This window comes from Glycine max, chromosome 9 (genome assembly GCF_000004515.6).
Source record: "Glycine max cultivar Williams 82 chromosome 9, Glycine_max_v4.0, whole genome shotgun sequence".
NCBI classification, from domain to species: domain Eukaryota; kingdom Viridiplantae; phylum Streptophyta; class Magnoliopsida; order Fabales; family Fabaceae; genus Glycine; species Glycine max.
The window spans coordinates 48,215,028-48,238,546 of record NC_038245.2 but is presented as its reverse complement, the minus strand read 5'-3'; the positions used below and the strand labels follow the sequence as shown (position 1 = coordinate 48,238,546).

The window sequence follows — 23,519 nt, the reverse complement described above, 5'->3', positions numbered from 1 at the left end:
TACTATTACTAAGTACTAACTGATGAAGAACCAAAGGAACGGATCCTATTACTAAGTATAGTATAGTCATTAACTTGTTGGCTTTGGATACTGCTTCAACCAGTGTGTTCATAAACTATTATAAGCGGGGCAATTGTTAGTTTCAGTTTGGCACTTTTTTGTCTCTTTTTTTTTTTTATAAAAAAATGGATTAAACACGTAAAAGACACTTATTTAAGCTTTAATTGTGTTTAAACTTTAAATTGAGATTAAATCAGTATGAGATATATCAAGTCTAAAGTTTTCTAGTAGTGATAAATAAGAACTTTAAATCGATAAAATTGAGTTTGCATCATTTATGAAAAGTTGATAAATTTCCATCACTTTGACATGGATGAATTTTTTTTTTTTTAAATTTCATTTTTATGACATTTTTAAATTGATTATTTTTTTATATATCATTCTATTGTTTATAATTGAAAATAATGTTTACTAGGGACTAAATCTTCTAATTGATATTTTGGCAAAAGAAAAAAATTTGAAATTCATTAGTTTTTTTTATCTTTCTCAAAATATTTCTTTTTTAGTCAAAAGTGAAAAACAATTTTGGAATATATATATATATATATATATATATATATATATATATATATATATATATATATATATATATATATATATATATATATATATATATATATATATATAGACGGTCATAGCCACTTGAATAATATTTACTTTTTTACTTTTAATCTTAATTATTTAAATTTATAATGACCTATATTGTAATTTTTATTTCTCACAATAGAATGTGTGTTTTTTTTTTAAGGCAAATAATCTAGAATTATTAATATATAAAATAGGGTATACATCAAATAATCTAGAATGAGTTTTCATTTGATAAGTTCCTTAAATAAGTAATATGTAAATATATGTTTTTAATACTATAATATGTTTAAAAATTAATATAAAATTATAAGAAAAGCAAATTAATTTTTTTAAAATTAATATACCAAGATTATATTATATATTTTATAAATAAAAAGATGTAATAAATATTTAACAAACGGCAATTAATTTATATATCTTCTATTTTTATTATGAAAATCATTTTAAAATTACTTTTTAAATATCAGAAAAGTCATTTTTCAAATCAATTAAAATCGATTTAAAGCACAGTTTATCTCACATTCTATATCTCTCATCAATATATAATTTTATCTCATCTAACTTGTCAACATGATGAAACTCAAAATTCTGGCATGCAACCGGGTAGCCTTTGTGAAAGACTGAAAGATGCAGCTCCTTACATGTGACAACTACACAAATCTCTCACTGTGAAACTGAAAAAGAGTTGCATGAAACTGACTTAAGCTGCTCCTCATATGTATGAGTTATGCTATAAGATTAGCAAAATTGTGGCGCCATCTGCTCCATTTAATTGATCATGAATGACGGCGGCAACTTAGTTTATCATAGTTTGCTATACAGATGTAAAGTTGCAAGTGCAATTAATTGTACAGATTACTGTACATTGGCTAATACAGAAGGTCAATGAGTTGCACATGTGTGGATAAAATATACATTCGGGTTCTTATGTGAGTTGTTTGATCCCAAAAAAAAGGGGGTAAAGAACAAAAGCTTATCTATCCTAGTCAAACTACTCAACTAACAAATATGTGCCGCAGCAAATAACAATTCTATTTCTCCTATTCTGTAACAGAATACCCCCAACCAATTTGTCGGGACTTATAAATACAAATTCAACAAGACTCTGTTTCCCACCGGTTATACCTGTAGATCAAGAACAGCTTCCCCTGCAATGAGAAATGACACATTCATCAACCCTAATATAATCAACATCCCACAAGATAGCAACAACTTTTGCAGGTACTTAAAGTTTCAGTGTTTTTCTCTCCAACAGAAGTACACCTCTGATAACTGGTATTAAAACTCGTTTCATGTTCAATCATTTATAAAATGATTCCAATCAGATAAAAGTCTCATGCTAGGTGGATCAATGAACACTATCAGTGGGAGCGAATAATGAAATTCAGAGTTCAATATGATGATATTAGTACAGTTACTGAACTATGCCTCTGAAAAAAATTGGGTCTTCAGGGTTTTTGCTGATTACCCTACTGAGTGTGAGACTGTGGAGTAGAAAGGTTCAAAATGACGTGAGCATTCATTCAATCAAGGCCAGATAAAGGGATAATTTTCTTTCCTTAATAGGTTCAAAATGAAGTGAGCATTCATTCAATCAACTTACCATGCATTCTCTTGACAAATCGTTCAAACTCTACAAAGTTTTGTTGTTCCATAAGAAGTGGACTAAGCCTCAGGTAAGTAAAGGATGAAAAGAGCCTTCCATCTGGATCATTCATGGGCTTGGCATTATCCAAAACCTTGTTATAGCCAACTCTGTTTAGGCAAGGAAATCCATTCTGACCGGTAACTGGTAGGTCAACATCCCACCCGGCATTCAACAACTGTAATACACAATCAGCCAATCATGACACCAACCAGATAACAACATAAAGTTTGGCAAGGATTAGATACTTACTTGCCAGACTATTCCCTCAGGATCTGCAAATGTCTCTGGAAAGCCCTCATGTTGTTGGTTAAATGTGTGCAAGTCAACACAAGGAATGTTTAAGCTGACTCCAATTGTCTTTAACATTGTCATAATTGCAGCATAACCATCACGATTGCATGGGTTATAATACCCAGCAGTTAATTCAGCAGCATGACTTGCAGTCTTGTACCACCAATAAATACCCGATAACTGTATAGAAATTAAAATATATCAAACAGACTGTACATGGCCAAAATACACATGCACCCACAAAAGCAAAATGATATACCAACAAATGGAACACTTATAGTAAAAAAGGATAAGCATTAAAGTAGTATTAAGTTTATGGAAAGGTTTTCTTTCTTTTCTTCGCATTTATTGGGGCTTGGTGCAGAATATACTATTTTTTTTGGTGGTTGTACTTGTGGGTGAAAGTGTATTACTAATGAGTATCTGTCATTCTGAAGAACTCAAGTCAAATCTTTTACATTAAGGGAAGTAATTTTCAGGAACAAATCACACATTATATAAGGATTGGAGGGTTTTTTTTTTTAAGACTTTTATTCCGGAAGAATATTTTCTAGAAATGGATACGACCACAATACATACAGCATTAATTTAATAAAAATGATTTTTTTTCTTGTAATTTGTGTCTTTTTTTGTTAAGACTTTTTTCAAGAAAGCAATATTTTTCAGAGATATATTGAGCTGAAAACAAGTTCTAAAAAATGATGCTTGAAAGCATTGAAAATTAACACCACATATATAAGACGAGGACTGCATCAATTATGCCATTCCTTATGTTGCAAGACAAAATCATCAGTTTCTGATGCAGAAAAGAATCAAAGTTTTCTTCAAGATTAAAGAACAAAATTTTCTTCAAATTACGCTTGTCTTTTTTATTAACTTACCTTTGCAGCAATGCAAGATCCCTCAAAAGCTAATTTTGCCAGAGAAAGTACCCGGTTTCCATGATCAACTAAAACCTGAGAGTACCAGCTAAGAAAAAACCTGCCATAGAAGCCATCATAATCACCCCCATCACAAAAGAAACCTGTTTCATGTGGCTGAGAATTATAGGTACCAGCATTATCTGGCCCTCTAGCCCAAATAGAATGGCCCCTTACTTCTGCTGCTTTCCTAAGACTTTTCAACATATACTGATCATAGCACTGTACACAAAGTGGGAGCATGATGAGCGAAGTGATTAAAAAGAGATCTAAGGCATAAAGATATCAAAAACAGTCAACAATAAGTGAAGAAGATAAGACAGCAAGAAGGATACACAGGTTATGGTGTACAGACAAAGATTCTATGTGGAATCAAAATTTAACATTCACCTCCTAAAACAAACTAAAAGTTGAACACATATATCAATAGAGGTTAAATGAAGACCCTTATCCTAAAACAAATTGTCAAGGAAAAACATGTGGCAAAAAAAAATGGCAAATAGCACAGCTAAACAAAACAAATTTCTTTTGAGCTACGAAAAGTCTATGTATAAGGGAAATTTTCATTTCAACTTTTTTTGCTCAACAGAATATGCATTTGCTTGCTTAAAAGAATATATGGAAATAAATACATTTAAGACAAGGAAGCATTTGTAATAGAAAACAGAATCTGAAAAGTGACAGACAGATAACTATGATACACTTGATTACCTGGAATTCACCAACACCAGGATATCTCCAACCATGCTTTACAGGACAAGATGGGTATCTTAACTCTCCACATGGACCCAGTCCAATTTCAATCATGGAGATAAACCCATCCTCAAAGTATTCATCAAACTCTACCCGGAAACTTCTCATGAAATCAAAGTAAACCTACAAAGTACAACATGCTTAATTTATCAGCACACATAAAATGGAAACTCTGTCTCCAATCCTGTCCCCAAAAAGCATCAAATATATAATTCAAATGATTTTCTTGGAAGAAAAATGATTTAAAACTAAGTAACTAACACTGGTATTGTTGCCATTGCTATTATCATGTCATCATTACCTCCACAGCAGTACGGCCTCTTAAAACTCGTTCCTTATCTATTCCCCAAGAAAGACATTCAGGGTTGTGTCTTCCCTCTTTATCAGTGAAAAAAATGTCAGGATTGCTCCGACCAATTTCAGCAACCCAATGCGGTAGTGGAATACAAACATCATCGCCAAAATTGCCTCCACATTCATGAAATGAAATTACAACCTGGTCAAGTGTCAACAGGACAAGTCACCATCTGAGGCATATTGAATCAGCAAGAGAGCAACTCACAATGATTAAACTTATGATAGTCACCTGCAGCTTAAGCTTAAGCTCTCGCACCATTTGAAAGAGTCTCTTGTAACCATTCCAATTATACTCTTGTGGAGCATGTGCCTCCACTATTCCCCACCAACAGTCTACCATAACACCATCAACATGTACTGATTTCAACACCCTTAGCTGCTTTAGTAGACCATCGGGATCAACAAGCTCACATTTAATATTGATCACCCCCAACTGTCAAAAATATAGACAGAATTAGATTCATATTTACAGATAATTTCCTTAAGAAAATTAGAGTTTTTCCTTTGTTATACTAAGAATACCCATATATATTAAGTAGAACTACTCATTACAAGCATAACTTCAATAAAATAAGATTAAAATAATAGCTTACCGATAGCATCACATAAACTGGAACATATGGGGTACCAGCCAAATCACGCTCTGGTAATCTGGGGGGCAAGTCAGCAATCTGCAACGAAGAAGAAGGTATAAAACAAGGCCAAGAGATTTAACTTCCAAAGGCACCATACTGAAATAATTATTTGCCTTGGGGTCCTTTCAAGTTTTCATAATGATAGGAACTGACTTTTACTGACAAAAAACAATGAGGTTAGCTCTTTCAAGACCAGAAAATGTATAAAATAATAGATAAATCAAGAGTTCTTCGTATGCACTGAACCTCTACCCTAAACCCTTTCCTCTTAATTCATGCCTACAATGCACTATCTAGTATCTAGCATTCCCTCATTCCAATTCCTGTCAGATGAATTCCCACCCTACATTATTCCTAGCCAGCTCAGCAAACAGTTATGCTCCAAACTTAATAAATTCTCCCTTTATTTCCCATTCTGTACTCCTCCTGTGTTGCGTACTTAGGTGTTTATTCTTTTACTTACCATTCATTTCCTTGTAACATGCTGTGTTTCTATACATGCAGGAATAGTGAACTAGATACTAATATAACAATGAATAACCGCATAGACCCAAGTTCAAGCCATCAGCGTCACTAGTCACCACATTGGAAGAAACTTAATTCTAGAAAAAAAATCAATATGTTGACCAAATAGCTTCATTAAATACCTGCTTATTATCGGCATTATCCATTGAACCAGCAATCAGTATCACTAGTCACCACATTGGAAGAAACTTAATTCTAGAAAAGAAATCAATATGTTGACCGAATAGCTTCATTAAATACCTGCTTATCATCAGCATTATCCATTGAACCAGCAATCAGAGGACGATTGTCTCTTTGTGCTTCTCCATCCCCCACCATAGATGTTTGAGACCGGGAACTTGAGGATAGATCATAAGGAGACGGAGTAGGCATAAAAACACCTTTTGTTTGACATGCATTATACTCTAAAGGGCTCCTATAGCCAGAAGCAACTCCCCTGAGAGAAGCAGATGGAGTCTGTTGTGAAGCCGCAAGGGAAGATGATGAAGTGACAATTGTAGAATTACCACCAGCTGGCTTTTGACCCTGTAAGGTTGAGAAGAAAAGGTTCCAATGTGGGAGTTTTTCTGAGAATTGTCAGAACTCAAATATGCAGATGCACAACTATAATAAGACATTTAAATATGACGAAACCAAGAACCCAACTACACAACAAGTACCAAGAGTTAATGTCTACATTATAGATAAAATAAAATATATTTTTTCAGCAAGAGAGCCTTCCAAAACAAATGTTGATAAGGAATTTTCAAAGTGTAACTGCAGGGGTAACAAAAAAACAAAATGATCAGGCCATAGTCCTCCTAGTCATGGGGAAACCACATATAATGCCTGCAGATGCAGACCAAAAGTCACAAAATTCAACGAAAGATTAGTTTCACAAGCAGAAAATTTTAACTTACATCTTGACAGATAAATTACCTGAGATCTTGATGGGAAAGTAGAACCATCTGGAAGAACCACCCATCCAGCTTCCCTTGCTAGAGCAGCAATGACATCATTTATGTCAGCCCTAACTCTTAGATTGTAGTTGCCATGCCTGCGAAGCCCTGCCAAGATCCTTGCAGTGATGGCCCTGCGGCGCCTTTCTCTTAGCTTTGTTCTCTCTTTCTCTTCTAGCGGCCTAGATCTTCGAGTACCTCCACCCGGGGTGCCTACTTGCTCTTGAAACTGCTGGTGCTGCTGAAACCTGTTGTCACCAGTGGCAGTTCCTATCCCATTCCCATCATCAATCTCTACCATCCCTGATACTGAAGCATTCCCCTGTTCACCTCCATTTTCCTCATAATCATCATCCTCATCATCCTCATCTTTCACATCCATTCCCATTTCTTCATCATCCTCACTGGTTCCAACAAGCCTCTGCATATCAGTTGCCATAATCCCAAGTCTGAACCCTCAATCCTTAAATTCAATTAAAAACTACTGATCCTGTTGATTGCCAGTGCCATCAAAATTTATGAACGGCCTCCATCTCAAACCAAAAACACCATGTCCTCAGGAATTTCACAAGCTGCACAAAACAAAAGAAATAGTCAACACACACAACAACACCAGTTGACAATTTTCTCTTCCCCTAAATAATTTTAAGCCTTCATAGGCAATAATTACACCAAAAAACTTAAAACCAAAAAACTCAAGCCACCACAGTTTCCTCTTCCCCTAAATTATTTTAAGCCATCATTTTTGTTTGTTCCCCACTGGTGTTCTCCATCTGAGACAATGCAGTATCAGATGCTAAATATGACAACTTTCCTATCGAGGATTCGAAACTTAATTCGTCACATTGGGAAGAACTAGCCCCTTATGTAGTTATGTTAAATCCAATATTTTAAACCATCATTTCAATCATTTAAAATAAATAGTTAAATGCATAAATAAATCTAGAACCAATACATAACGAAAAGCACGTAGCTACACCTAACTCAGCAAGCCTACAACAAAGAAAAAAAATCATAAAAACTGCGTTAAGCCACGAGTTCACAGCACAGTTACCTTCCAGATCGAAAACACGTTGTAAATGACGAATTCTCCGGCAGATCCCTCTTCTCCTCGACGGAATCTTCAGAGCTCCGTCAGGAACAGCAATTCCCGGCGACCGGCGCGGAGATCCGGCGTGATCGATGGCGAAGGGGAGGAATCCGGCAGGATCGAGATCAGGAAACGGAAGTGCGGACCGGAAAGTGTCCGGCGTGCGAGCGTGCGAGCGAGTGAAGCATGCGAGATGCGTCTCACGAGGTTGGTTCTCGCTCGTGTCGTGTGTGCGGAGACGAGCGTGTTTGGGAACTTGGCACGAACGAGGCGTGCGTGCCAACTTTTAAGCGAGTGCCAAATAAAAAACACTACACTTTATGAGTGGCTAACACGTGCAATGTATGTTTTGGTTTTGTCATTATTAACGGTTTTTTTTTTTTAAACTAGGAGGTTAGGTTATTCACACTTTTGTTGTGAATTGTGATAGTAATTAGTTATTAAACCAATTTTTAAATAAAATACTTTTTAAACTAATTTTATTGTTTATCAAACTAATTTCAAGTCATTTATTAAAATTATTATAAATAAATTGGATTTGATTTAAAGTTATACATGCATAAGAATATATGAGGATAATTTTCTCTCTTAATCATGTTGAAACATTATGGTCCTTTTTTAAAATCGTCTTGAAAAGTGATTGCAAAATTGCCATAAAATTTCCTTTTTCCAATAATGTCTGTTGAAAAATAAAAATAAAAAGTCTTCAAGTAGTTACTTAAACCTTTGTTTCTCATGAAATTTTCATTCTTCCTTGATATCACAAAACATACTCAATTTTATAATGAAATCAAGAGTAAATCACTAATATATAGAAAGCTTGAACCCAACTTTGAAAGCACTCATGAATAATGTTAACACACAACGACCACTCTTGTATTTAGAAGATGATATAAGAGAATATCTGACTACAACGGAGTTCTTTCCTCAACCCTACAAGTAGAACTTAAGAACATATGTTAAGATAAAAACATATATTTTAAAATCAATTATAGCAAGCAAATTCCTTGGTGGGAAAATGAAACCTACATGGTCACTTTTCTCCTATATGTTAATTGCACTCTTCGCAATCAGAATCACGAGTGGGATCGTACATATTAAAGGTACAAGCGACATCTTCACATGTAAAGAAACAAAAAAAATGGTCGGTTTATAAGTGTCATATCACCAAAATAAATCCATTCATATTGGTAATCAAGACAGAGATGAATATGTGGTGACTTTGTAGGATCATAACAGGGACAAGAAATGGTTAAGTTCAAACTTCCATTATCCAAAGTATTTGTGGCCACAACAATATGCTGGAACACATCCACAACATTGTTGGTTGGCGACAAAATAAGGATAAGCACCCATAACAATGATAGCATGAAAACACTTGTAGCAAAGAAATACATGTTTATTGCTCCTTAATTTTGTCAATCCTTTTTCTTGCACATATAAGATAAATGTGTGTTTGTTGTTGGAAATCCGAGAATAGTAAACATCGGATAAGTTATTATAAGTAATTATGTAAGGGAACTTGACTCCACCTTTCAACTTAAAACCTTAAGGTTTGTATATTCTAATCCTTGTGAGACTTATACTCATTGTAAGATTTCATGTCACATCTGTATTCCAACATGTATGAAATTTATTATAATAAAAATATGTGATGTGATTTGAAAGAGAAAAAAAAAACTAGTAAAAAAAGTTAATGTACTCAATGTTACCTTAATTGAAAAACAACTCATCCAACCTTTACAACAGTTTTAAAAATAAAGAAAAAAATTAATGTCATTCAAAGATATTTCATGATATATTTTGACAAACAACTCATATTCAAACTTCACAACATTTGTTAATAAACAAATTAATGCCATTCAATTATTTATAACTGAATAAGGAAGGATCCTGCGTTTGTGTTGGGACGACAGGTCTACGAGGACTTATTTGCTTTCAAGTTGTTCCTTTTGTTTTTATTCTTCATACTATACCAAAAAAAAACAAGGGAGGATGTTAATAAATAATTTCTTTGAAAATACTGATTAAAACATTCAAAACGATATTTTTGGTACTTATACATCACCATGATCAACTAACGGATGAACTGGTATAATTCTAAAAGTTGGTGGAAATCGTGTAATTGAAAAAAGGGATTATAATTAAATGACCGATTTTTGTAGTGTTGTCTTTATTGCAAATATACTGGATCAATTTTATATGGAAATGATAGAGAAAACATGAACTGAAGTTTGTTTATTTAATTATTCCATTTATAGCAAACATAGGCCCCAGGTCCGGCACCAAAGTACCTACACAATCCATTTAGTTTGATTTCCCAATCGGCAAATTGGCAACCGGTATCTTTATCTGGGACGCACAAATCAGTGGAGTGAGAGGCACCTTGCCATGTAAAGTAACAAAGAAATGGTGTCTCTCCTGGCGATGGAATGCCACCAGAATAAACCCATTCATAGTAAGCCCCAGTTCCCAGAAAGTGCTGCTTTGGATCAATATGGGGACAATAAACGTTTAATCCCATATTTCCACCCAAACTATTTTTAACGCTTATATTCGCTTTCCATTTCGTTGGTGTCCCAGCATCGTTTGGCCACCACAAAACACCCACAAGTACCAACACAATCAAAACACTACTTCTACCAAATACACACATATTCAACATCTATTATTAGACATATCTACATTTGTTCTTTCCAGCTTTTTATACAACTATCATGTAATTAATATCAAACTAAATTGTTCTACGGTTTTCAAAATAAAGAAAAAAAATTAATGTCATTCAATGACATGTATGACCAGAAAATTAATGTCATTCAATATCCTTACAATGTTAATAAGTATATCTTTGAAAACATTGACTAAAATAATTATAAAAATTAATGAATTATATATATATATATATATATATATATCATTATTCTTTTAATAAAAAATTCATGTTTATTCATTTTTAATTAATACTTTTAAGAGATAAAAAATACACTAAAATAATTTTACATCCATTTATAGCAAATAAAGGCATTGTTGTAGCTTTAGTATCAATTTGTTGTCATTAAAAGTTGTGACTAATCTTTATGGGGAATAGTCAATACAAGATTAATATGTTTCTCTCAACACAATTTATTCTAGAGTTTTTTATGGTTAAGATATAAATATGATGTAATATGAAAAAAAAAATCATTGAATTTTTTTTAAAAAAATAATTAAAGAAAGAATTAATTTCATTCAATGATATTTATAAAAATTTATTCAACCTTTAGAACCTTTTAAAAGTAAAGAAAAAATTGATGTCATTCAATTATCTAAATCTAAATAATAAAGAATGTTAATAAGTATCTCTGAAAACATTGACTGAAATAAAAAATAATTAAAAAATTATAAAAATTAATGAATATTCTATTGTAATCTGTAATATTTAATTTATCATTATTTTTTAATAAAAACTTCATGTTTATTCTTTTGTAATTAATACTCTGAATAAATAATGTAAAATTATTTTGCATCCATTTATAGCAAATAAAGACATTGTTGTAGAATCTTTTTTCTAATGAAGAATAATTTCATATTCATATTAGAGAAATATATATTTTTGAGTGATTTTAATAGTATTTTTTGTTGCCCTTGGTACAAAGTTTTGAGATGTTTTATAGTTAATATATGTTTTTAGTGGTTTTAATAATTTCATATTCATATTAGAAAAATCATTGACATTTTCTTAAATTAAGAAAAAAATGATTATTTAAAAATAAAGAAAAATTTAATGAAAACAGTTTTATCTCTAACATCCTTAATTAAATTTCTTTAAAGAAGAAAAAGAAAAAATATAAAGTCAATTGCTCTACTTGTGTTGTATGAATGTGCACATAATATACCCGGTCAACTTGGTTCAGATATATTTATCGTACTTTTATATTTTTGGGATTAAATTTTACATTTTCATCTTTTAGGGACGTATTTGTCAATGAGATAGAAAGACAAAAAGTCAAAAAATATTATGAGTGCTAGCAATTCACGTTAACAATCATTCCAGTGACAAATTTTTCTCTCCGTACCATATAGACTATTTTATTAACGATAATGGACGGAAGTTAACGGTCGGATATATTTGTCGCACTTTTTACATTTTCAAGAGACTAAATTTTCTATTTTCATCTTTCAAAGACGCATTTGTCAGCCAATTACATATTGAAGGATAAAGTTTATTATTTACCCTTAAAATGTCACTATTATTTGTCCTAAGTGTTTTCTTACTTTGGCTGCTAACAACCAGCAATGCTAGTTATTGGGGATGGGGAATACAAAAAACACAACAGTCACAAATTCTTTAGAAGGAGGATCGGACCTAACCCTTCACTGCAAATCTGGTGACAATGATCTTGGAGTTCAAGTTCTTCATCCCAATGCTTCTTTTGAGTGGGGTTTTGTAGTTAACTTTTGGTATATATACAACGTTGTTCTGTTGTTCTTTTCAATAGATTTGATATATTCGATGCAGATAGGGATCCAGGCAGATGTCCGGATAAGATATGCATTTGGGCTATAAAAGAAGATGGCCCTTGTTTGCTGTCTTCACCGAAGAAATAAATCAGAAATAATATAATTTATGCTCCAACCTAATTTATATTTTGATCGGGCAATTAAAATAATTGATTTTGAATAAATTGATTTTTATTAGAATTCATTTTAAAGTTTGGTGATTTATGTTTCAATAATTTTGATTAAAATTAATTTAAGTAAAATTTAATATAAATATTTTGATCCAATGTATAAGTTATTTAAAGTTATTTTTAAATTTAAATAAATTCACTTATTGTTTTACCTTTTGTTAATTATTTTTTTATTTACTGAAGTCTTTTCATGTAAGCAGTAGAAAAATGTATAATTGTGAGAGGTTTTTATAGTTAAAATATATAAATATGATGCGATGTAAAAAACTCATTTAACCATTCTTAAAATAAAGAAAAACTAATGTCATACATTTGTGAAACCTTTTATAAATAAAGAAAACAATTAATGTCATTTAATGAATTAAGACTTATTTTTCAAAATAGTGAGATCCACTTAAAATGCTTACATATTTCAAACATATGTTGATAATAACAAACTTTTCATCATATATCATATATTTTTTTTAACGGTATATATATATGAGAAAATATTTATTAAAATAATTAATTAGAAACAAATTATCTTTGAGCCACCACAGATTCACACACTCCAACCCATTTGTATTTTACACACACTTCGATTCATCCAACAGATCGGGCGTTTTCTCTGCTGAAAAATGTAATGATGTTTTCACACTCAAAAGGAGTTTATACACCATTGAAAGAAGAGGAGGGGAAAAAAGTCCTAACACACATGATAAATAATGTTAAAAAAAAGACAACGAAATGTAAGGTATATGGATGTAAAAATGAAGTGTGTTACATTAGTCTAAATCAAAATCACCCCTAAAAGTTAAAATAATTAACAATTGGATATATATAAATTTATTATTAGACTAAAAGTTTCAATCATACAAATTAAATTTTAAAAATTTCTATTAATAAAAAAATCTTTAAAATAATCTCAAATGACATCCATTCTATTTTCTTTTTGAAAAAGTTGATGCATACTTATTTTGAAAGTTTTTATATTAATGAATTTGATCAGTGCACATAAGAGGTCTTGAAATTGATGATCAAAATTTTTGTGTGTTGAATACCTAAGAAAAGGGTCGGGATCTATTTTTCCTAAACTAATCTTTTTTTAAATTATTTTTTAATAACACTCTCCTATCAGTTTTAAGAAAGTTGAAAAAAGGATAAAAATTTTGTATGTACCTTTTAGTGACAAAATTTTTAACCTTTGTTGATGTCAGTTTCTATTAATAGACTTTTCAAAATGATAGGACCTAATAGTTATCAAGGTCATAGACCCTCATGACATGCCATTGTGTATAATCTTATCATATAGTGTGCACCAACAATTTAGTTTTCCTTCTTTAATCATTTTGCACATTCTATATATTTTGGCGGCATGCACTTCTCCCATTAATTGACAAAAATAGTAATATACTCGTTGTCCTTTCAACATTCTATATATCTATTCCGTTCTTCAAATTCTAAGCTTCTGACCAAACTTTCTATATAATAAGCAAACCAAGATTTAGGTGGCAATATGTTATACATCTCTTCTTCATATCCTAGGCATTATGTCTAACACCAAATCTCATGCCGGCACTCCCATTTTGGACCTTTCTCAGCCATTGCAGCCATGTTCTCTATCCTCTCTCTATAATGCAAGCAAAGATTGGGGTCTTTTCCACATAATCAACTATGGAATCTCCAAAGATCTTTGCAGCCAGATCCAGACACTATCCAAACACCTCTTCACCCTCCCTTCTAAAACTAAACTTAGACTTGGTCCTTTGTCATCTTTAAATTCTTACACCCCTCTTTTCATTGCCTCTCCATTCTTTGAGAGCCTCCGAGTCAATGGACCCAACTTTTATGTTTCTGCTGATAATTTTTGCTGAGATCCTCTTTGACAAAAAGGACTCCAAATTCAGGTAATTAATCAATGTTTGTGGGCATTTTTAGCTATCTTGGTGTTCCTTGTCTGTATAATTTGATTTAGGTCCCAATTATATATATTAGATAATTTTTTTCTTAAACATTTATAAGTGAAGAAAACAAGAAGGTAAAATAAATTGAAATTCTCTCATAAACCAGAATCAAACTTACACATTTAAGCTTTTGAAGAAGTGACAAAGTTTCGGTAAAAATTAAATAATAAGTAATGAGAAAAGTTTATTTTATTTTTTAATTTTCTTCTCTTATAAGTATTTATAAAAAAAGTATCCGCACAAGATTTTATTGCGACATGATTTTATAACTTATTTTTGTGTGTTTTGAACAGTGTGATAATACAAGAATATTGCAGTAAGATGGAAGATTTGTCTAAGAAAATTCTAAAGCTTGTATTGATAACGACATATATTGATATTAAAGTTATATATATAATTGATAATTATCTCAATTAGCAACATGTTTACTAGAATCTTAGAATATGCCCGCTCAGGAAAATATAATATTATAGTTTATTTTTTTTATAAGTGATTAAAAATGTGAAGTTTTTTTATTTTAAATAATTTATTGGTTATAATAATAAGCAAATATCTATGTTTGACAATTTAATAGGTTCCACCTCAAATCGATCATCTTGACTGAGACAATATCACGCTACTCGAACCTCTTGTTATCTCATGAAATTTTCCTTCTTCCCTAGCTAATATCACCAAACATGCATACTCAATTTTATAATGAAATTTAGAGCAATCAATTCACTATAATTAATGTTAACCCAGATATAGTGATCATTCTTTATTTAGATGATAGAAGAGGGTTTTGAGTATGCAGAAATATATATTTTACTCCCATTCAGAACAAACATAAGTGGGCATGGGAAGGAATAAAGAATCCATCCTACATGGTCCACTTTGTTTTATATACCAATGACTCTGTACGCGATAAAAATCCAGAGTTGGAACGTACATATTAAACGAACGAGAGGCACCTTGTCCTTGCCATTGAAAGGAACAAAGGAACGGTGGCTTTGTAGGTTGCATATAACCAGAATAACTCCATTGATGGTGAGTACCCGGGTGAAGAAGGTGCTGTTCATGTGCAGAATCAATATTGGGACAAGAAACGTTTAAGTCCAAATTTCCTGCCAAATTATTTGTGACCTCAATAACGAGATTCTTCACCGCCATAGCATTGTTTGATGATAAAAGCATAAACACCCAAAGTATGGAAACACTTTTAGCAAACAAAGACATTGTTGCACCTTTTGTGTCTAACCCTTTTTATTTAACAAGAGTCTTCTATCTTATATATACATATATTTGTGACGGGCCGGGTCTTCATATATATAGTTATTAAAGTATATAAATACGATGTGATATGATAAAACAAAGCGCGTTCAATGTTTTTACCTTCCTTAAATTAAAATAAAGATTTTTTTGAATGCCATTCAATGATATTTATGAGAAACAACTCATTTAAGAAAAAAAAAATTAATGTCAGTCAATGATATTAACTAAATAATGAAGATCTTAATAAATATAAGATTAAATTACTCATTTGTTTTTATAGTTTTATGATTCTATCTTTTTTGTTTTTATAGTTAAAAGTAATTTTTTTAGTTCGTTTATATTTTAATTCTTTTTTAGTTTTATAATTTTAAAGTGATTTTTTTAATCTTTATAATTTGTATTTAATTTTTTTTAATTTCTATGATTCGAAAGTGATTTTTTTAATTCTTATAATTTTTATTTTAATTACATTTTAATCTTTACTATAAAAAAATATATAAAAATAATTAATTACAGATTAATTATAAATTATCAATTATTTTTTATTATAAATTAATTATGAATTACTTGTTAATATTTTATAATTAATTATATTTAATAATATTATTCATATTTTGATAATAAAGACTAAAAGAAAATTAAAATATAAAGTATATGAACTAAAAGATCACTTTCAAATTATAAGATCTAAAATAAAATTAAAATACAAATTATAAAGACTAAGAAAATCACTTTCAAACTATAAAAATTAAAAGAGAATTAAAATATAAACTTTAAAAATTTAAAAAAATACTTTAAAATTATAAAGACTAAAAGATTAAATAAAAACTATAAAAATCAAATAAGTAATTAAATCTAAATATAACAACCACCTTTGTTGTTATGTTAATAAATATAACAAGCATCTTAGTTGTTTGTTGGATTGAAAGCATTCCCTTAAACCACAAGCACCTGGGTTTGAAACCAGCGTTCGTCAATAAATATAACATTTTTCTTTAAAAAAAAAAAGTCTTTAATTAATTTTTTCTCATGTTTACATTTTGACTAATTAGTTTACATGTTGACTTTGTAATTGCTTAATTAATGATCCAATTATAATAACTCTTCTTCCAAATAAACGTTAAATGAGAAATTATTTTCACATATTATCAATTATCTTTATAAAATTATATTTTACAATGATAGTGTATAATTAAACAATTTTTTTAAAATATCATTAACCCCTCAACATTTGCTTCAAATAGCTAAATCTCGGTCCTTTTTTTTGTGTTCGATAATATATAATTTTTATTCTATTTGACTATATATGGCCTTCTAATGCATTTTATTGCTCTCATGAAGAGAATCAATCATCTTCCACGTGAAGATTTTCTTAGAGGGAATTTTTTCTCAAGATGGAATTTTTACACGGGTTATAATATTGATCGATGTATATTATTGATCGATTTGAGGTGGAACCTATTAAATTGACAAACATAGATATTTGCTTATTATTATAACAATAAATTATTTAAAATAAAAAAACTTCACATGAAACAAAATTATCCTACGGTTTTCAAAATAAAGAAAAAAAATTAATGTCATTCAATGACATGTATGACCAAAATTCAATCAAACTTTAATACCTTCCTAAAAATAAAGAAAAAAATTAATGTCATTCAATATCCTTACATCTAAAAAATGAAGAATGTTAATAAGTATATCTTTGAAAACATTGACTAAAATAATTATAAAAATTAATGAATAATATATATATATATATATATATATATATATATATATATATATATATATATATATATATCATTATTCTTTTAATAAAAAATTAATGTTTATTCATTTTTAATTAATACTTTTAAGAGATAAAAAAATATACTAAAATAATTTTATTAATGGTGACGAACAGAAATTAACGGTCTCTATACTTTTAAAGATTAAATTTAGTATTTCCATATTTTAGTAACTTAGTTGTAAAATGTTAGTATTATTTGTCAGAAGTGTTTTCTTACTTTGGCTGCTAACAACCAGCAATTAATGCTAGTTATTGGGGATCGAGAATACAAAAAACACGAGTGACAAATTCTTTAGAAGGAGGATCGGACCTAACCCTTCATTGCAAATCTGGTGACAATGATCTTGGAGTTCAAGTTCTTCATCCTAATGCTTCTTTTGAGTGGGGTTTTGTAGTTAACTTTTGGTATACAACGTTGTTCTATTGTTCTTTTCAATGGGTTTGATATATTCGATGCAGATAGGGATCCAGGCAGATATCCGGGTAAGATATGTATTCGGGCTATAAAAGATGATGGCCCTTGTTTGCTATCCTCACCGGAGAAATAAATCAGAAATAATATAATTTGTGCTCCAACCTAATTTATATTTTGATCGGCATTTAAAATAATTCATTTTGATTAGAATTCATTTTAAAGTTTGATGATTTATGTTTCGATAATTTTGATTAAAATTAATTTAAGTAAAATTTAATATAAATATTTTGATGTAACGTATAAGTTATTTAAAGTTATTTTTAAATTTAAACAAATTCACTTAATGTTTTACTTTTTGTTAATTTTTTTATTTACTGAAGTCTTTTCATGTAAGCAGTAGAAAAATGTATAATTGTGAGAGGTTTTTATAGTTAAAATATATAAATATGATGTGATATAAAAAAACTCATTTAACCTTTCTTAAAATAAAGAAAAACTAATGTCATACATTTGTGAAACCTTTTATAAATAAAGAAAACAATTAATACCATTTAATGAATTAAGACTTATTTTTCAAAATAGTGAGATCCACTTAAAATACTTACATATTTCAAATATATGTTGATAATAACAAACTTCTCATCATATGTTTAAAGAACGAGGTTATATCAACCATTCTATAATTTTTTTTACGGCATATATATATATATATATATATATATATATATATATATATATATATATATGAAAATATTTATTAAAATAATTAATTAAAAACAAATTATCTTTGAACCAACACAGATTCAGACACTCCAACCCATTTGTATTTTACACACACTTCATCCAACAGATCTGGCGTTTTCTCTGCTGAAACTAGAGCATTAATCTTAATGACAAACTCGCAATTCATATACTTGATGGTACCAGTAAATAGTTTGATGGCATATTCCACACCAAAGATTCCTACTTTCCTTTTATATATAGCTTGAGATTATCCTAAATGGGTTCGATCGCAACTCGCAATCCATTTGATTTAACCATGTATGAATGAAAATGGGGTTCTTGCAAGATTTGACTTATGCCTAACGTGACTAATCAGAACATATATATATATGCACTTTAGTGCTAAGAAGAAATTTGTATGAAACTTTTTTCTGGACGTAATTGGTATGCAATCATAATGTATCCCACTGCAGCTTAGTGCCAAGATACTGCATGCCTTGCATATTGTTTGAAATATTCTATATATAAATGATCATAGTCACATTTTCTTCAATATATAGGTCAATCCTATCATCATGTCCCGCATATCATATTGTGTCGTTGGTAAACAGTTTTAGCAATTACAAAATGATTTTGTGAAAACACTATTAATGAAGTGTATCATTTGCTACACAGAAAAGTTAAGCAGCTCAGGTGAATTTGAAAGAAACGATTGAGAAAAATGTAATGATGTTTTCACACTCAAAAGGAGTTTATACACCATTGAAAGAAGAGGAGGGAAAAAAAGTCCTAACACACATGATAAATAATGTTGAAAAAAAAGACAACGAAATGTAAGGTATATGGATGTAAAAATGAAGTGTGTTACATTAGTCTAAATCAAAATCACCCCTAAAAGTTAAAATAATTAACAATTGGATATATATAAATTTATTATTAGACTAAAAGTTTCAATCATACAAATTAAATTTTAAAAAATTTTATTAATAAAAAAATTTTTAAAATAGACTCAAATAACGCTCATTTTTACTTTCTTTTTGAAGAAGTTGATACATACTTATTTTAAAAGTTCTCGTATTAATGAATTCGATCACTACACATAAGAAGTCCTGAGAATTGATGGTCAAAATTCTTGTGTGTTGAACACCTAAAAAAAGGATTGGGGATTTATTTTTCCTAAACTAATTTTTTTTAAATGATTTTTTAATAACACTCTCCTATCAGCTTTAAGAAAGAAAAAAAAAGGATAAAAATTTTGTATGTACTTTTTAGTGACAAATTTTTCAACCTTTTGTTGATGTCAATTTCTATTAATAGAGTACCTTTCAAAATGATAGGACCTATTGCTATCAAGGTCATAGACCCTCATGACATGTCATTGTGTATAATCATATGATATAGTGTGCACCAACAATTTAGTTTTCCTTCTTTAATCATTTTGCATATTTTATATATTTTGGTGGCATGCACTTCTCCCATTAATTGACAAAAATAGTAATATACTCGTTGTCCTTTCAACATTCTATATATCTATTCCATTCTTCAAATTCTAAGCTTCTGACCAAACTTTCTATATAATAAGCAAACCAAGATTTAGGTGGCAATATGTTATACATCTCTTCTTCATATCCTAGGCATTATGTCTAACACCAAATCTCATGCTGGCATTCCCATTTTGGACCTTTCTCAGCCATTGCAGCCATGTTCTCTATCCTCTCTCTATAATGCAAGCAAAGATTGGGGTCTTTTCCACATAATCAACCATGGAATCTCCAAAGATCTTTGCAGCCAGATCCAGACACTATCCAAACACCTCTTCAACCTCCCTTCTAATACTAAACTTAGACTTGGTCCTTTGTCATCTTTAAATTCTTACACCCCTCTTTTCATTGCCTCTCCATTCTTTGAGAGCCTCCGAGTCAATGGACCCAACTTTTATGTTTCTGCTGATAATTCTGCTGAGATCCTCTTTGACAAAAAGGACTCCAAATTCAGGTAATTAATGTTTGTGGGCATTTTTAACTATCTTGGTGTTCTCTGTCTGTTTAATTTGATTTAGGTCCCAATTATATTAGATAATTTTTTTCCTAAATATTTATAAGAGAAGAAAACAAGAAGGTAAAATAAATTGAAATTCTCTCATAAACCAGAATCAAACTTACACATTTCAGCTTTTGAAGAAGTTAAGTGACAAAGTTTCGGTAAAAATTAAATAATAAGTAATGAGAAAAGTTTATTTTATTTTTTAATTTTCTTCTCTTATAAGTATTTATATAAAAAAAAATCCAAACAAGATTTTATTGCGACATGATTTTATAACTTATTTTTGTGTGTTTTGAACAGTGTGATAATACAAGAATATTGCAGTAAGATGGAAGATTTGTCTAAGAAAATTCTAAAGCTTGTATTGATGAGCATAGGGGATGGCATTGAGAAGAAGTTCTATGATTCTGAGTTCAAGAAGTGCCACGGTTACTTGAGGGTAAACAATTACTCAGCTCCAGAAGTTATAGAAGATCAAGTTGAGGGGCTTGGGATGCACACTGATATGAGTTGTATTACTATCTTATATCAAGATGAGATAGGAGGGCTTCAAGTGAGATCAAATGAGGGAGAGTGGATAGATATAAACCCATCTGAGGGAACCCTAGTGGTGAACATAGGTGATATGTTGCAAGCTTGGAGCAATGACAAACTAAGATCCTCAGAACATAGAGTTGTTTTGAAACATCATGAGAACCGGTTTTCTCTATCATTCTTTTGGTGCTTTGAGGATGACAAGGTGATTTTGGCACCAGATGAAGTTGTTGGAGAAGGGAATAAAAGGAAGTACAAACCATTTGTGTGCTTGGACTATTTGAAATTTAGAGAGAGCAATGAAAGAGGTAGATTTGATAAGGTGGGTTTCACAGTTAGAGACTTTGCTTCGATCAAGGCTCAGTTGTAAATGTTGCAAAAGTTACAATATCTGTTCTTCACAAAAAAAAAGTGTCATGTAGTTTAAAGGTTTGGCATTGAAATGTCTCCATATTTAATAGAAACTAAATTATTAATAGTATAATTAAACACCCTCGATCCTATATTGATTTTTTTTTCTAAATCGATTCTAAATTGAAATAGTTTCGTTAATGTAATATAGAAATTTGATATACCTGCTAGTTTTTTACTACTAGTGTATGATGTATAATGTAATATAGAAATTTGATATACCTGCTTGTTTTTTACTACTAGTGTATGATGTATCATATTAGTAGTATAACCTGCAATGTTTATACTAACTAACTATTTCATAAGAAATAATGGATGTATCAATGGGTCTAAACATCATCTATTTTATTGTATTTTGATATATAATTACAAAAAAATATATCATTTTGGTTTTTCTTTATTTTCAAAATTTTGGATAAAATTATTATTTTAATTTTTTATACAAATTAATCTCTGAAAATAAAAGGTAATAAAATTAAATACAAATAAAAAACATTTTTAGAATTATTCATAAAAAACAATAATATATAAAAACCACAAACCGAACAAGGATGTACTGTATCCTACTGCTATTTTTTATTCGATGTATAATTTATTCTAAAAAAACACATAAATTACTGCAACTGGGTGCTGTATAGTTGAAACTGAGTTAAGATAGTTAAATCCCCACCATGCGTTATAGAAAACTGCTATCAACTGGCGAAAACGAACCCTAGTTAATTATTGCCAGGATTATTTTATGTGTGTTTCCACTTTCCACTAAAAAAACTGTGTGCTCTTTTTAATTCAATATTGGGTTGATCATGCAAACCTGTGTGCTCATATTAGTTTTGTTTATGTTTCAAAACAAATTAGAATAAATCATTCCCTTCATGTATACAGAATATATATATATATATATATATATATATATATATATATATATATATATATATATATATATATATATATATATAACTGATAGCTTTTTTTGAGTTGACAGCACTCACACGAGAAAAACATACTAATTTACATCAGAAATGAGTAGATGTTCCACTTAACGGGGAACTTCTTCAATCAAGTACTTTTCAAGAAAAATATGAATGCTAAAGCGGCTAACTCATGAGCTACGTTATTTCCTAATCTCCGGGTAAAAGTCATTGTAAAACACACAAACAGCCTTTCTGTAATAAATTTAGCATTAAAAAAAACTATTAAAATGATTAATGTGATCGGTAATTTTACGGAGCTAAAATGAACAATTTACACTGAATTTTAATTACTGTATTAAAATTTTATTATTAAGTCTTTTTTTGGCATATTTTTGTCTCTTTCATACTTTCTGCAGGAAAGAATATTATTCAATTGGTACAGTGGAAGTAGCTGAGGAGAAGCTATTCAATTTGTGGAATATAATGATATGGGTCATTATGGAAAATCTTGTTTTTCTCTAATAAAAACTGTTTCAAAAAACTAGAATCTCTTTTCTCCGTTATTAGGATTATCATTTGATGTTTACTTAATTGAAAAAGAGCAATCAAAACTAGGAACGTTGTTTTAATTTTCATATCATTGTTTCTCCATATAAGTCAAGAGTATATGCATGAGATCTATGCATGCCAATGGTTCATATATAATACCTTTTCTCAAACTCATTGTTGACAAATTAGATAAGGGTTCAACCTAAACCGAATCCCTTAGGCTTCTAGCTGTCCATATCTAAAATTTATATTAAGATAAAAAGACCTAATCAAGATTTTGAATGAGAATTAAAAGTAGGATCCTATTGTTGCCATTTGGCTTTTCTTGATGGAAACTTATATATATAGTACAACTCAATGTCATTCATGGGTAGCTAGCTAGCCTGTTCGGATCCCGTTAGTTAGAAAGTCACACACGTGCATAATATTAAAATTAATGAAAAAACATTAATTTTGTCGAATACATCATTAT

At 30.1% G+C, this 23,519-nt stretch overlaps 3 protein-coding genes across 3 annotated transcripts; 1 reads left to right on the top strand and 2 right to left on the bottom strand.

Moving 5' to 3' along the window:
• Positions 1-1,547: 1,547 nt before the first annotated feature.
• Positions 1,548-8,092, bottom strand: LOC100812659 (beta-amylase 7). Its single transcript, XM_003534516.5, has 11 exons — positions 7,770-8,092; positions 6,696-7,287; positions 6,018-6,302; positions 5,211-5,288; positions 4,847-5,050; positions 4,562-4,756; positions 4,219-4,383; positions 3,469-3,729; positions 2,546-2,767; positions 2,252-2,471; positions 1,548-1,796 (listed from the first exon to the last, which is right to left on the bottom strand). The coding sequence occupies exons 2-11, from the start codon at positions 7,152-7,154 to the stop codon at positions 1,768-1,770; spliced, it is 2,118 nt and encodes a 705-aa protein (XP_003534564.1). The 5' UTR covers positions 7,155-7,287; positions 7,770-8,092; the 3' UTR covers positions 1,548-1,767.
• Positions 8,093-10,014: 1,922 nt separating this feature from the next.
• On the bottom strand, positions 10,015-15,708 carry LOC102668321 (uncharacterized). The gene is made up of 2 exons (XM_006588276.4): positions 15,226-15,708; positions 10,015-10,470 (listed from the first exon to the last, which is right to left on the bottom strand). The coding sequence occupies exons 1-2, from the start codon at positions 15,631-15,633 to the stop codon at positions 10,048-10,050; spliced, it is 831 nt and encodes a 276-aa protein (XP_006588339.1). The 5' UTR covers positions 15,634-15,708; the 3' UTR covers positions 10,015-10,047.
• A 4,371-nt stretch (positions 15,709-20,079) lies between these two features.
• Positions 20,080-21,577, top strand: LOC100812108 (gibberellin 3-beta-dioxygenase 4-like). Its single transcript, NM_001253114.2, has 2 exons — positions 20,080-20,594; positions 20,943-21,577. Exons 1-2 carry the CDS (start codon positions 20,239-20,241, stop codon positions 21,544-21,546), a joined length of 960 nt encoding a protein of 319 aa, NP_001240043.1. The 5' UTR covers positions 20,080-20,238; the 3' UTR covers positions 21,547-21,577.
• Positions 21,578-23,519: the final 1,942 nt, after the last annotated feature.